This window comes from Neodiprion fabricii, chromosome 3, assembly GCF_021155785.1.
Source record: "Neodiprion fabricii isolate iyNeoFabr1 chromosome 3, iyNeoFabr1.1, whole genome shotgun sequence".
Classification (NCBI taxonomy): domain Eukaryota; kingdom Metazoa; phylum Arthropoda; class Insecta; order Hymenoptera; family Diprionidae; genus Neodiprion; species Neodiprion fabricii.
This window is the reverse complement of record NC_060241.1, coordinates 19,154,031-19,169,813: the sequence shown is the minus strand read 5'-3', so window position 1 is coordinate 19,169,813 and position 15,783 is coordinate 19,154,031. Positions and strand designations below refer to the sequence as shown.

The window sequence follows — 15,783 nt, the reverse complement described above, 5'->3', positions numbered from 1 at the left end:
CTTTTTGTTTACACAATTTTTTCAGGTTTTGGCCGCATCACATTATTTGTTACATCCCCATTCTTTAACGTTATTTGAGGATACGTTATACTGGACAGACAGACAGCTGAACAGAGTGTTATCAGCACATAAGTTCAAGGGAGTAAACCAGACTGTAGTTTCTCACCTTATCTCGCAACCGCTTTCTATCCACGTTCACCATCCGGCCTTGCAGCCCTTGTCGGATAATCCCTGCGCCAAATTACCATGCTCTCATCTGTGCCTCTTATCGCCCAGCAACCCGCTTGGATACACGTGTAAGTGTCACGCAGGCTACAGACTATCGGCCACTGGTGGAATGTGCATAGAAGAGGACGTGCCGTACCTAATGATCTTGCGGGGCTCGCAGATCGTCGATGTTTCTCTTACAGCGGGAGATGTTACCACCGGATTGATTACGCCCGTAATTGGAGTCGATGGCGGTAGACTAATCGACTTTGATAGACGTGACAGAATGATCTACTGGATTCAGGGTAGGGATGGTGACAGTGAGAATGGAACCATTTATACAATCCCTTATGAGGGTGGCAACAAAACCGAATTTCCAAATCCAAGTGGCGACTCAGGAATTGTCGGTTCTGCCGCAACAATGGCTGTAGACTGGCTCGGGCGAAACCTGTTTATAGGAAATCGCGTTGCTTCTAACATAGAGGCAATTAAGATTGATGGTAAGATGCGATATCGATCAGTGATCATTGCCAATACAGGAAACAGGACATCTGTTGCCAAGCCAAAGGCGATGTGTCTTGATCCTACAAACGGACACATTTTCTGGATTGACGATGGCGGTTTTTTGGTACCCATAAAAATCGGGAGGGTCAATATGGATGGGTCTGATCCCATGGTACTCGTCGAAGACGATTTCAGACCAGAAGCCATCACATTTGACGTATCAACAAAGACTGTATACTTCAGTTCTCAGTATCCAGTTTATATCAAATCCATGACCAGTGACGGAAAAAATCTGAAAACCATCTTGACCGCTGATAATAATATTGCCCTGCCAAAATCCATCGCGGTCTACGAGTCAAGGCTTTACTATCTCGACCCAATCTTTGATAAAATCGAAAAAGTCGACCTACCTAATGGAGACAATGCTCAGGTGATAATTAGCAATGATGCGGATTTAAAAACTTTGACAATCTATAAAAAACGGGTCACCCGTCCGCACCCGTGCCTCATGAACAATGGAGGTTGCGATCAAATCTGTCTGCCCTCGACTTCATGGACCAGCGTATGCGCCTGTAGTGTGGGATACAAGAAAGTGGGGAATACTGCCTGTGAGCCGTTTCAAACATTCGCTGTAGTCAGCCAACTGGACGTAGTACGAGGTTACAGCCTCAAGGATGCTAAAGAGGCGATGGTCCCTATTGCAGGTCCAGGCCATCACATTTTACACATTGACGTTGACTATGCCGCGAACTGGATTTACTGGGTAGAATTTAACCGCGGTATTTGGAACGGTATCTTCAGGGTGAGACCAAACGGCACAGAAATAAAGCAGGTGATAAAAGAAGGTATTGGGTCTAACGGTATACGAGGGTTGACGATTGACTGGGTCGCCGGTAATCTATACTTCTCGAACGTGTTTCCTCACGAGAATTACGTCGAGGTCTGCTGGCTTGATGGTAGTAACAGAAAAATTCTTGTTAAAACGACGACTGATGCTCCTCGTGAGCTCGCTGTTAATCCTGTCAAAAAATTTCTCTACTGGATCGACTATGGCCAGCACCCAAAGATTGGAAAGTCTTGTTTGGATGGAAGCAAGTGGACACCAATAGTAACAACTGGAATAACCACACCCAGAGATCTAACCATCGATATGATGACCCATGACGTTTACTGGGTCGATTCAACTCTCGATATGATACAGAAGGTCTCTTATACTGGAGGAAACAGACAGTCGATTCGCCGAAATCTTCCCAATCCAATGGGTGTTGCTATATATGGTGGGGACGTTTATTGGGTGGACCGCAACCACGCGGCTGTATTCAAGGCCACCAAACTACCGGGCAATACTTCTCTGCCGCAGACAGTCAGAACCAACCTTCCCAAGCTCAGAGACATAGTTATATTCGATCAGAGCAGCCAGCCACTTGATAACACAAACCCCTGTGTTCAGACGCCTAATGGAGGATGTGAGCAGCTGTGCTTTTCGTTTCCTATAGGTGAACCGAAGCCGTATAAGTGTGACTGTGCAATTGGAAAGCTTGCTCCGGATGGAAAGAAATGCCAATTCGTTAACGAATATCTTGTTTTTGCAACACGAACGGAAATACGAGCTATTAACTTAAATCCCCAGGACACAAGCCTTCCGTTTAAGCCTGTAGGTAATTTGACTAATGCTGTGGGTATTGATTTTGATTATCAAGACAAGAAACTGTTTTTCACCCAAATCAGGCCCTGGGCAAAGATCAGTTGGATGCATCTCGAGGATCCATCTTCATCTATGGAGATTCATAATCTAATTGACTCAGGTATTAATCCTGAGGGAATATCGTACGATTGGACTCAGAAGAAGGTGTACTGGACAGATTCGTCAAACAACAGTATTTATGCAATGAATGTAGATGGAGGTGACATCATTATGATAGCCAGAGTCGACAGGCCTCGGGCGATCGTTGTTGACCCTTGTAATGGAACGTTGTATTATACTGACTGGGGACGTTTTGGTACTTCGGGTAAAATTTTCCGCACAACTATGGCCGGCTCTTTGAAGAAAGCTATTATTGAAAAGGACTTATCGCAGCCAAGCGGTTTGGCCATTGATTATGATGACCGTATGTTGTACTGGACAGATGCAGTGAGGGAGAATATCGAAAGGTCAGACCTCGAAGGTCGAAACCGAGAAGTACTTGTAGCAGCGACAATCTATCCATTTGCGATAACAATCTTCCGCCAATATATATACTGGACAGACTTGCAACTGAGGGGCGTGTTCAGGGCCGAAAAACACACCGGAGCCAACATGATTGAGCTTGTCAAACGGCTTGAAGATTCACCTAGAGATTTGCATATATACTCACCAGCCAGGCAACAGTGCAGTGTCAATCCATGCAACATAAATAATGGAGGATGTGATCACGCTTGTTTCCCTAGACCCAATGGAACAGTAGAATGCAAGTGCAATCAGAGCAGCAAGGTCGTGAACGAGGGTAGGATGTGTGTATCCAATAATGTCTCCTGCGATGCAAACAAATTTACCTGCAGCAACGGACGATGTATTTCTAGAATGTGGGCATGCGACGGTGATGACGACTGTGGCGATCAATCTGATGAGAATCCCCAATATTGTTGTAAGTTTATATTGACAATTGCTATAGTTTTGTAAAAATAAGTATGGTATGGAAATATCAGCAAATTTTTATTGTTACTCAAAGTCTCTTGAAGTCTGGCACAACTGAAAATTTGAACAGCTACCTCCCATAAATTGAAAAAATCTGCAATGAACAATGAAATATTCACGACTTGAAATTTTTAGCCTTATTATTACACCTTTTCACAAAATTTCACGTTCTTGAAATATCAGATTTTCTTTTCGACATCATTACTTGGCAACCAAACTGTTATTGCGAAACTATGAAGGTATTTTTTCAAAATGTTGAACTTAAAACCAATCCAATGACAACATTATTTCTATTGGTATAACTTTCCAGTTCCGCAATATCATCCGTTGAAAATACTTTGATTTCAACAATTGCCAAATGTTGGCTGTTAAGAACTCTAGAACAGAATGCCAAAATTTTTTAAAACAATCGAATAAGGTACTTTCACATAGTATAACAAAGTCCCAAAAGAAAGAGTCAAACTTATACTTGTTTCATAATTGAATCAATGAATACATACATAACATTTAATTTATGCATGCCTTTTGTATTCTGTAGCTTATCATTCGTGTAGCCCATCAGAATTCCGCTGCAACAATGGCAGATGTATCTTCAGCTCGTGGAAATGTGACCATGAAAATGACTGCCGAGATGGAAGTGATGAACTAAACTGTACTTACCCACCCTGCGCACCTGGAGAATTTACCTGCGCCAATTACAGATGCATTCCGCAATCCCAAGTTTGCAACGGGGTAAACGACTGTAAGGATAACACAACATCAGATGAAACGCATGAACGATGCCCACGGAACTCCACATGTCCTTTGAATCACCTTAAATGTGAGAAGACGAATATATGCGTCGAACCTTACTGGCTTTGTGATGGCGACAACGACTGCGGTGACAACAGTGACGAAGATCCTCTACATTGTGCTGAAAGAACTTGCCCTCAAACCAGCTTCCGGTGTCCAAATCATAGATGCATACCAGCTACCTGGTACTGTGACGGAGACAACGATTGTCTTGACGGCAGTGATGAACCAAAAGGATACTGTGGATCAGAGGGAAGAACTTGCTTCGGCGATTTATTCACTTGTGACAACGGGAATTGTATTCCCAGAATTTATATCTGTGATGGAGATAATGACTGTCTTGACAACTCTGATGAAGATGATCGACATCAATGTAGTATGTATTTAATGAAATTCGTACGCCAATCATACTTTCTTTAAAACACTAGTTTTCCATTTCCAATGCATTGTTTCTTTCAACTTACAGATGACAGAAAATGTGACGAGGAAACGGAATTCACTTGCTCTGCCAATAAAGCCTGGAATCGAGCTCAATGTATTCCAAAAAAATGGCTCTGCGACGGCGATCCAGACTGTGTAGACGGGGCTGACGAGAATGCGACTCTTCATCATTGTCAGGAACCCACTCCGTGCGCCGATAATCAATTTACATGTAACAACGGACGATGCTTGAACCAAGGATGGGTGTGCGATCATGACAATGACTGTGGAGATGGTAGTGATGAAGGAAAAGACTGTCACGATAAGTACAAGACCTGCTCACCGATGGAATTCTCGTGCCAGAATTTTAAATGTATCAGGAAACAGTTTAAATGCGATGGACAAGATGACTGTGGTGATCACTCAGACGAGGTTGACTGCGGTATGCATGTTTATAGAATTTGACCATCATCCATAACTTTTATGAAAATACATTTTATTCGTTTGTTGTTTCTATCAGTTGAATCAAAGTATTCCTTTTCTGATTTAATGCACAGCTAAGGGAAGAAATAGTACCTGTGCAACTCCTGGTGAATTCAAATGCAGAAATGGAGATTGTATTGATCAGCATTTGGTCTGTAATAAGGTGCCTGACTGTGCTGATGAGAGTGACGAGCCAGCACACTGTAATGTTGACGAATGCGCGCGAATTGAAATGAATCAGTGCGGTCACAAGTGCGTCGACACTCCAACCGGATTTTACTGCGAGTGTAATGAGGGTTACAAGCTGTTGCCAGATGGAAAAGCTTGCGCTGATATTGATGAGTGTATTGAAAAACCGGAAGTTTGTAGTCAGGAATGCGAAAACACCCCTGGAGGCTTCTATTGCAAATGTAATGAAATGTGGTATGAAAGAGCTGCTGATGAACACACCTGCAAACGCCGAACTGGTATCAAACCTTGGATTATATTTACTAATAAATATTACATCCGGAATATGTCCATCGATGCTTCGTCTTACAATCTCATGCATCAAGATCTTATCAATGTTGTTGCTCTGGATGCCGATTACAAAGAAGAAATGCTTTACTTCTGTGACGTTACTGCCAAAACAATATATAGGTATGTGGTATGAAATTCTGCAAAACTTAATCATTTCAAATATCTTGAAACAAAGTTGCTGATTTTCTATCTACATGAAAATATCTTAGGTACGATCTAGTTTACTTTTATTTGTCTTAATATTAATTAAAAAATCCGCTCTTAGGGCACCACTCGCTGGCGGTGAGAAAGAGATGGTTATTCGTCATGACAGTCATGGCTTAGAAGGTATTGCTGTTGATTGGGTGGGGCGTAAACTTTACTGGTTGGATAGGCATTCCAGGCACCTAGATGTCTCAGAACTAGATGGTACCAGCAGAATGACTTTGAAATCCGGAATCACCGATCCTCGCGCTATAGTCGTTCACCCTGGCACAGGATATTTATACTTCACGTCATGGCATCTTCAGGTAATGGCAGAAAAAGTTCTACGATGATAAAATATTGATACGTAACAGTTTGGTCCGCGAACTCATGTCACAGAATTCAATCACATGAAGTATACGACACTTTTTTGTTGCAGGCTTACATTGGCAAAATAGGAATGGATGGCAGTAATTTTACGCGAATACTAACTTGGCAAGACGATATTGCTTGGCCAAACGCTCTGACGATCGATTACTTTACAGACAAAATATTTTGGGCCGATGCTCACCTGGATTATATAGCATTTGCAGACCTTGAGGGCCACAATCGACGTATTGTTCTCTCAGGCTCATCGGTGCCTCATGTTTTTGCAATAACTGTATTCGATGATACAATATTTTGGACCGACTGGAACCTCAAGCAAATCAACAAGGCTGAAAAGTTTTCTGGCAAACATTCGACCGTCCTACGAAAAACAACGCACAGACCGTATGACATCCACATTTACCATCCACTCAGGCAACTACCGTATAATAATCCCTGTGCCGAAAACAACGGTGGGTGCTCACATCTCTGCCTCATCTCTCCATCAACCAAGTCTTATTCCACCGATAGCTATGGTCGAATGGGAATTACATCTTTCAAATGCAAATGTCCAAACCAATATGTACTTGGCGAAGACGGCAAAACATGTCTGCCTAACTGCACCAATGGTCAACACCACTGCGGACCTCCAGATGAGAAATGTATTCCATGGTTCTGGAAGTGAGTCATTAAAAAATGCTCAGGAAAAATAGTGACCCAGTTCCAACTTTAAACTTGATTACAAATTTTAGGTGTGATGGTGAGAAGGACTGCAAGGACGGATCAGACGAATCGCCAAGCTGCCCGCCGCACCACTGCAGGCCAGGGATGTTCCAATGTGGTAACGGCAATTGTACATCAAGCGCAACCGTTTGTGACGGAGCTGATGATTGCGGGGACAGAAGCGATGAGGCAAAGTGTTCTCTCGATTGTCCAGATTTGGAATTCAAGTGTAAATCCAATGGCCGATGCATACACGATTCCTGGAAGTGCGATGGTGATGCTGACTGTAAAGATGCAAGTGATGAAGATCCAAATATGTGCCGTAAGCTTATTTTATAACAACTTTGCCAATGATGTGAATTGTTTTTTTCATCCAACCATTGGACGTTTTAAAATACTTTTTTCTATTTCAGACAACAGATCATGCGACCCAGAAACCGAATTTGAGTGTAAAAACAAGAAATGTATTCCCAAGCTGTGGGTATGCGACTTTGACGATGACTGTGGGGACGATAGTGACGAGCCCGCATATCGCTGTCGACAACAGAATTGCACCAACGGATGGCAACGTTGTCCTGGGCGTACAAACTACCGTTGCATTCCCAAGTGGCTTTTCTGTGATGGAAAAGACGACTGTCGCGATGGTTCTGATGAGCAGCCTGAGAATTGTCCAAAGTGCGATTTAACCACTGAATTCAAATGCAGCAATAACAGATGTGTCCCTAAACCTTGGCTATGCGATTTCACTGATGATTGTGGTGATGGAGGAGACGAAGCCGAAGCAATGTGCAAAGACAAGTACAGGGAATGTTCAGAGTCTGAATTCCGGTGCACGAACCGCAAATGTATCGCTTCTAGATGGCGATGTGACCACGAAGACGACTGCGGTGATAATAGCGACGAAATTGACTGTCAAGACTACGTCTGTAAGGTATATAAAAAATATTTCACACCAAACCAACACTGTGCTTGTTTTCACTAATCTCGAAACTAACAACGGATCTTTACAAGAAAGTAGGTACACGACTATATTTGTATATTCTGATTTAATCAAATACTGGTTAATTCAAAGTAACGGTGTGTGTTTATTGTTCCATTTGTTTTATACCCACATGAATGGACCAATAAAAGTAACAGCTATAATACAACTTTTACCACCATTTGTGAATGGCAATTATCCTTATATCCTTCGAGTACAAAAGATACTAACTGAACAAAATTTTTAATAATTTTGATTTCAGTATTCTCTAATATAAAAATTAAGTCCCACCTATTGTTTTCCGAGAGAAACATACTAGGCAGCATTCTATTTTCCTCAACTATCCTATTATATTCTCTTGTAACCAATACCTACATTCTATTATCACTACAATATTCTAATCAGTCAACACTTCATTAATTTTACTACAGCAATGACTTTTTAAATCTCCGATGGTGCTGTTATTTTCAAATATTCCTGCATACTCTGCTCTAAACACAAGTCTGGGTATTACATTAACGTACTACATCTTTAACTACCTTTACTATCTAATGCATATAAAAATTTAATTCAGATCATGACTGCGTATGTTTCATTAATTATTAAGTCAGCGGTCAGTATATCTCGCATTACAATTGTCCCCATAAGATCAAAACGAAATTGTTTTATTTTATTGGCATAAAATGAATTTTTATAATTTCTGCTATTCAATATTAATAACTTATGTTTAAAAAAACAACAATTTTTAGATACACTTTCTCTGGCATATTCAAGATCTGTATAACCCAATCTACAACATGTCTAAAAATTATAACTAACCTTCGAAACCCAATAGCATAACATGGAACTTGAACGGAGTTTGAACCATGTTGTTTCTTTTTCCATTTCATAGTTGTGACATTATAGATAAAAAGGATTACATGTGCCAACTTGTGCCAATTTATCATAGACAAAGCATGCTCTACAATGCGAAATGTACGTTTGAAGTAATCGAATAAAGCACATAATTTTTTTCATTCCTACTCAAGAGTAACTGAGTTGCTATATTTAACGCAAAAATAGTATCTCTTTTCGACCATTATATTAGAGTTTTTTTCCATTTCCTAAACTTCCATTTAACTACAATTTCTAATTAGGTCGATTTTTCAGGAGCTTGTTAGAAATAGCGTTTCCATCAGATGCTTCGTGTATCTTACTCTTTTCAAAACGTGACCATATTTGTTCTAATGTAATATCAATTACATATTTTTTGAAATTACACACTGGCATGTTGTTCAGCAAAATTGCAGTTGGTGTGTCAGAGTAAAATTTACATAATTCCGCAGCCACATTTCGTGGTTAATCATGTTAGTTTCTGGGTTATATTTTTTTTTTATATATACAAAAACCCCATTCTAAAACTCTTTTCAATTTTGAGCTCTTATAATACATTGTATAACATTATCCTTGTATAATTTTCCCTGTGATTTTATTAGAATTCTCTACATTTGTTTTTCTTACAAAATACGTGCGTAGTTAACGATGCCTCTGAACACATATTTTATTCATATTTTCATATTTTTTTCATATGAACTTCGGTTATTTCCAAAGGTTTTAAAGCTCTGATTTTACAATAAAAAATCGAGACGAATTCTGCGAGGTCTAAACATTTTTGTTACTTCGCGAAATAGGAAAATATGTATCACTTTATTTTCTGTGTAAAACAACTTAAATAATAGGGTAGAATTAAAAATAATCAGTGCTTAAACATGTAAACTTCACGTGAAATGCTCCATCATGCAGTCTCGCTACATATCGTGTATTCTAATTACTTCGAAGTTGTACGTGATATTTTTTCTCGTGATTATCTAATCGTCTCTGAAGAAATGAATTTTTTCCATGGTTGATTTTTTTATTCAGAAAATAAATAACTATATATATATATTTCCTACGATATTTTCTGAGTGCAGTTGATGCATGCATAAGTTCTGAGGGAATTCCGTCACTTTTTGGTCACTCAATTGTAACTAATTTTGCTTGAGACATCATTTTCCAACCAATGGTATTGCTGGTATACAAGTAAAAGAATATTTTATGCCTTTTAAAATTTGTAATCCTTTTTTAAAATTTTATACTTACGGTTTCTGTGTGGTAGAGTAATAACTCGGTTGGTCTGTTTGCAACAGTATTTCCGAGTTTTTTATTCCTTCCAGCTCCTTGTTTTCTATGTCGATTCCAGTTTTCCTAAAAACTTCAAACGCTTTATTTTTATACTTTTTATTTACTCCAGTAGTATCTATCTATGTGAACTTGTATATTATTACATTTTTTCCTTCAGCTTGTTTGATTAAATATTTCAATTTTCTTTCCAGAATGTAAGCGTTTTTTTCTTGTCGTTCCAGTGTTTCTTTTTATTCAATACACTCTGTTTTCCACTCTGTTTTCTCAATTAACTTCATATGTGACACTACAACAGATCTGATGTGTTTTAAACTTGATCAACCTGATTTGTTAGTTTCTCAAGTAAAACATTTAGATCTTCGTTAAAATTGGCATTTTTTTGTAGAATTAATAATTCATCACGTGCTCAAGGGTGGGGAAAAAGAGAGAGACGATTCTATTTAACTATTTCACAGGGAATTTACTCATTATTTCTGACCCCTTTGACATTTTGTGCTGCACTTCAATTAATCAGTAAATAATAAAAATATGGGCATAAAGCTACTCTGGTTGAGAGGAATCAGTGAAAATGAAATGCAGTAGCAGGGTGTCCAGTCATCATGGAAATTCTGGAATTATGGAATTTGCATGGAATTTGATACGTTCTAGAAGAAACCAGGAAATCTCATGGAATTTCATATCGTGTCTGGAATCTTGTAAACTTGACTCGATGTTCATAAAAATTTAGCCAAATCTTAAAAGTTGTCATTAAAACTCTGAATTATTGTAAAAATTTTGACTATCGTGCATGTATCTATTTCGAGTCGACCTGGAGAAATTGTGATCTGGAAAACCTGGAATTCTCATGGAATTACGTTTTGACAAACAACTAGACACCCTGAGTAGCTGCTGGGTAGTTGCTCTACAAACTTCGCAACAAAATATACTTCAAAAGTAATCTTAGAATTTAAACAGCAAACGTTGATATCTTCCATTGATATTGAATTGTTCTTACTTTCTTTTTACAGAATGATACATTCAAATGTGCAAGTGGACATTGCATCGCTTCGTACTTGCAGTGTGATGGGGCTCGGGACTGCCGCGACATGAGTGATGAGATTGGATGCAAACCTCGGTTTCCTGACGGACGTTACTGTCCCGAGTCTCAATTCCAATGTGAAAATACTCTTTGCGTTCCATTTGCCGATCGTTGCGATGGTATTGATGACTGTACTGATGGTTCCGATGAAAATCCTGCCATGTGTGGTGAGTAAAATGTTCATGCAATTTTCATAAAAGTGTAGCCCATAACAAGAGTAGCAGTGATACTCTAAAATCGTCAAGCTGCAGTCTTTCTGTCAAAGTAGTTGAAACTATGATTCAAAAAATTGTGCGTTCACAGCCATGTTCACCTGCGATCCATTAAGGAGATTCCAATGTTTGAATCGCAAGTGCATACCAAAATATCAAATTTGCGACGGCATAGATAATTGTGGGGATGGGTCTGATGAAAATAACATGACAATGTGCGCTGACAAGATTCGACCCTGCGATCTTAATACTGAATTTCCTTGTGCAAATAAGAAATGTATCGATAAATCAGAGCTGTGTGATTTCGAAGATGACTGTGGTGATGCCTCTGATGAATTGGGATGTCGTAAGTAGTAGTGATATTCGTGATTATAATTTGAAAGCCTGATTACAAATTTATTTACATGTGCTTTGGAATATTGTTAATTGATAAAAATAATTCAATTCACCTTCACTTTATTTTAGATCAGTTGAGTTAAAAGTTCGTGACTGTATTGGTTGTATAATTAAAGTTTTCGTTGGTTTTGACAGTCAGTGATGACAAGATGCATTCATAGATAATGATGTCTTTATTACGACGTTTCTATTTCAGATCACAATAAGCGCTGCTCACAAGACGACAAGGGCGGGTGTTCACACTATTGCCATGATTTAAGCGCCAATGGTTATATATGCGCTTGTTACCCAGGCTACATAATATCTACTGAAAATCACAAGCACTGCGAAGACATTGACGAATGTGCCAAAGATCTGCATCATTGTTCCCAATTGTGCACGAATATAAATGGATCTTATTCCTGCTCGTGTCGTCAAGGATTCCATCTCTCTGATAATCTAAGCGGTGTATGTCGTGCTGAAGATCCCAAAGTGACGATATTGTACGGAAATGGTCCAGAAATACGTGGTTTCAATCTTCACAAACACGAAGAGATTGACGTCGTCGCCGACGAGGAAAGGGTCAAAGCTCTTGATTATGATGTAAAAATGGAATACGTGTATTGGATCGATGGTCACAATAATACCATTAAACGATCCTACATGCCTAATGCCAGAAACGGCAATGTCAAAATTGGATATGCCCAGGATCTTAATATAAAAAGTGAGTTCGATTTCTCGCCTTGGAAAAAACGGATTATAATAATTTGAGGGGAATTTCTGTACGATCTTGAACTTCAATCTGAATCAAAGCTCATCTTCATAAAATAGTATTTGTGTTTGTGAAAAACAAAGTCCTGCCATGAAAAGGATTAAGTAATTTTATTCATTTTTAGTGTATCAAGAAAGAATTCGTCAACCTACGATTATCAATAAATTCAACTAATTTTTATTTGCAGGTGACTCAAAGCTAACTAATTTGGCACTTGACTGGATATCTGGAAATCTTTACTGGACGGAAATCGACGCTTCAGGGACAAGGTCACACGGGCGCATTATGGTGGCAAAGTCAGACGGTCGATATAGACGAAGCTTGGTTACAGTGGGTCTGGAGAAACCGACGTCGATCGCGGTAGATCCTGAGTTAGGGCGCATGTTTTGGTCGGATGCAGGAAGCCAGCCTAAGATTGAAGTCGCCTGGATGGACGGAAGTAAGCGGCACCCAATAGTAATTGAAAGATTGACCACCCCATCAGCACTGGTGATAGACTACGAGATGGATCACACCTTGTACTGGGCAGATGGTGACAATAATGTTATTGAGTCTGTCAGACCGGATGGCTCGAATAGGAAGGTCATTCTGGAGAGCGTAAATCTCCAGCACCCGATCTCTCTAGATGTTTTTGAGAACAACATTTACTGGACAACGCAGAAGGGAGACCTTGTCCAGAGAGATAAATTTGGAAGAGGAGTAACCGTCACATTGTTGAATAACGTGAAAGTTCCAGCAGGTATCAAGGTGCATCATCCGCTCAGATACAACATATCACTGAGAGATCCCTGCCACACAGAACCTTGCACTCATCTATGCTTGGCCATACCTGCGGGCCACAGATGCCTCTGCCCAGACAGTGCTGGACCGAGACAACCTCATGCTAGTGAAAGAGTCTGCGACGCTGTGGCAGAGCGACCGCGGCCGTCTCCCAGGGAATGTCCTTGCCAAAATGGTGGAGTTTGCAGGGTATCCGAAAACAATGAACTCGAATGTGCTTGTCCGACTAATTTCCACGGGGTATACTGCGAAGTCAGCATCGTTGCTGCTAGGGCTGGAACCTCCACTGCTGCTATTGTCATTCCTATCATTGTTGCTATTTTATTCCTACTTGGAGCTGCGGCAGTGTTCATCGTTCTGAAAAAGCGACCATTGTGAGTACATTTTTTTTGCTTGCATGCTTACCATGAACAGGGATGAATATTGGATAATAAAAATTATGTAATCATGGATATGAACTCGACCGGCTGAAAATATTGGAGCATTAGATTTTCAAATGCGACTTTCAAGAAACACCACCTTAGATTCTAAATATCTTCCATGTAAATCAAATTTTCAGTTTGAGTGTCGAATACTCAAAGTTGATGAACCTAAATTGAGATCGGGTTATGACACAAAGCTTTTATTTCACGAAAACAAAATAATAATACAAGAATATTTCATTCGATATGGTAGGGTTTAATATCTCCTCATCTTCAATGCTAAGATTTTTCAATGGTAATTAACCACGCTTTTATTACAGTGGAAAAACTACAGGGTTGGGTAGTCTAACGGGACCTCAAACTGTTTCATTCAGACAAGGCAGCAACGTCGAATTCGGTGAATCTACACCAGAAAGAATGGTAAATAGTTGTTTTACGATTATTCATACTTTACATAAAATGCATTTTTTTAATTATTCAAAGCCACGTTTTCATGAACAATTTACATGAAGCGGGTGGGCGTCAAAAATTAAATTATTCGAAATCTTTCGTTATTTTATTTTCACATTTTTGAAATTTCGATATATCGGCCATTCGCAATATCGAAATTTCCAAGTTTTGACCCCCACCCTGTCAAGCATTTTAATCTAGAATATTATCAGATAATTGGCAATAACTGGAAAGTTGTCAAAGGGATTACGAAATTATAGATATTATTCAGTAACTGTGGAGGCTCATAAGAAATTTCATGTATAATACTTTTCGTCTCTTTGCAGACTGTTCAGAAATATCATCTAATAATATATTTCATTTTGAAATGTATTGCAAATGGAGAATACGTAATACCGTGGTATAATATATAATACTAACTGTACACGTTGTGTTACAGGAACCTCTGGACGTCGAGTATAATTTGAACGATATAAACAATAAGAATAGGGACTTCAGTAATCCAATGTACGATGCTGTAAATTCTGATCAAGCAGGAGCAACAAATGGAACAAGCGCAGCGAGCGGTATTTACGAAGTACCAGCTGAGATGAAACCGTCTAGTATACAACAAAAAGAGCCTCCTCAGCTTCACTTAAAGAGGCGAGAACTTGATCCTACGCCTGTAGATTCAGGAAAAGATACGCAACAATTAGTCGAGGAAGATAAGTCAGAATGCTAATACGATCCGATAGCTTTATTGCTTATACGCAGTAGTGGTACACAACTCGTTCTGTCCCGACCATGGAGTAGCTACCAGAAAAAGAAACGAATAAAACTGCTGTTGCAAACAGCAGATTGATTACGTGAAAATTTCGTTTAGCTAATCGTAAGAACAGATCATTGTTAGAATGGAGGATATAGAGGTGAAACGAATTATTAGAATGCTCTTTAATAAGAGAATAAAAAAGTGAAGATAGGAGAGTAAAATATTGATAAATTAATAAATTAATAAATAAATTAATGAATAAATAAAAGGTGCAATTCTTTCTACATGGCAGCTTGTATATAGATTTGTTATATGAAGTTGAGGTATTTGTTATGTTTTACGATCGAAGGCAAGAAACCTGGTTGTAATAATTTTATCTAAATGATGATTAGTTTTTATATATATTGATGTTGATGACTGTCATACAGATAATACATATAATATTTTAATTTGCTACTCCTGATTCGGTTGATCTGGAACAAGTTTTTTGATCAGATTGTGTCATTTAAGAAGTAGATGTGATTTGTATAAGTCTTGTAAATATAATTGCTACAAATATTATCTAAATATCATGTTATCCGTGTTACCATAAAAACGCAACAACACATTCCATTATTTCAAGAAAAAACTCCATGGTAGTAATTGGTGTATATGTATGTCACGCACAAACGTATTATACGAAAAAAAAGAGACAAATCATGATGATCGTCTTTACAGCATAAATAATAAAAGGATAAAGATAATAAATACCGAATTGGACCAATTATACAGATATAGGTATACATATATAAATGTATATATGTATATATATTATTGTTACATAATGGTTACGTGAATAATTGAGGTACAAGAAAAAACTAAATCATCACGATACGCGATGCAAGTGGCCAATACATATCCAATTTGTGATCTAACAGTACGTATATTATATAGTCG

General features: G+C 38.8%; 1 protein-coding gene across 2 annotated transcripts in view; it reads left to right on the top strand.

Annotated features, from left to right (window-relative positions):
• The window catches only part of LOC124177440 (low-density lipoprotein receptor-related protein 2), a 55,533-nt gene extending 40,007 nt beyond the window's left edge, over positions 1–15,526 (top strand). Inside the window, exons 10-23 of one of the 2 annotated variants that reach the window (XM_046559790.1) lie at positions 26–3,335; positions 3,924–4,553; positions 4,644–5,039; positions 5,155–5,719; positions 5,865–6,108; positions 6,222–6,829; positions 6,901–7,193; positions 7,285–7,802; positions 11,018–11,255; positions 11,392–11,646; positions 11,893–12,399; positions 12,635–13,601; positions 13,970–14,069; positions 14,539–15,526. In XM_046559790.1, coding sequence (XP_046415746.1) covers positions 26–3,335; positions 3,924–4,553; positions 4,644–5,039; positions 5,155–5,719; positions 5,865–6,108; positions 6,222–6,829; positions 6,901–7,193; positions 7,285–7,802; positions 11,018–11,255; positions 11,392–11,646; positions 11,893–12,399; positions 12,635–13,601; positions 13,970–14,069; positions 14,539–14,820 — 8,913 coding nt within the window. In that variant the 3' untranslated portion in view covers positions 14,821–15,526. The remainder of the gene's footprint in view (positions 1–25; positions 3,336–3,923; positions 4,554–4,643; positions 5,040–5,154; positions 5,720–5,864; positions 6,109–6,221; positions 6,830–6,900; positions 7,194–7,284; positions 7,803–11,017; positions 11,256–11,391; positions 11,647–11,892; positions 12,400–12,634; positions 13,602–13,969; positions 14,070–14,538) is intronic. The other variant, XM_046559791.1, reaches the window with a different exon arrangement.
• The last annotated feature ends 257 nt before the right edge of the window (positions 15,527–15,783 follow it).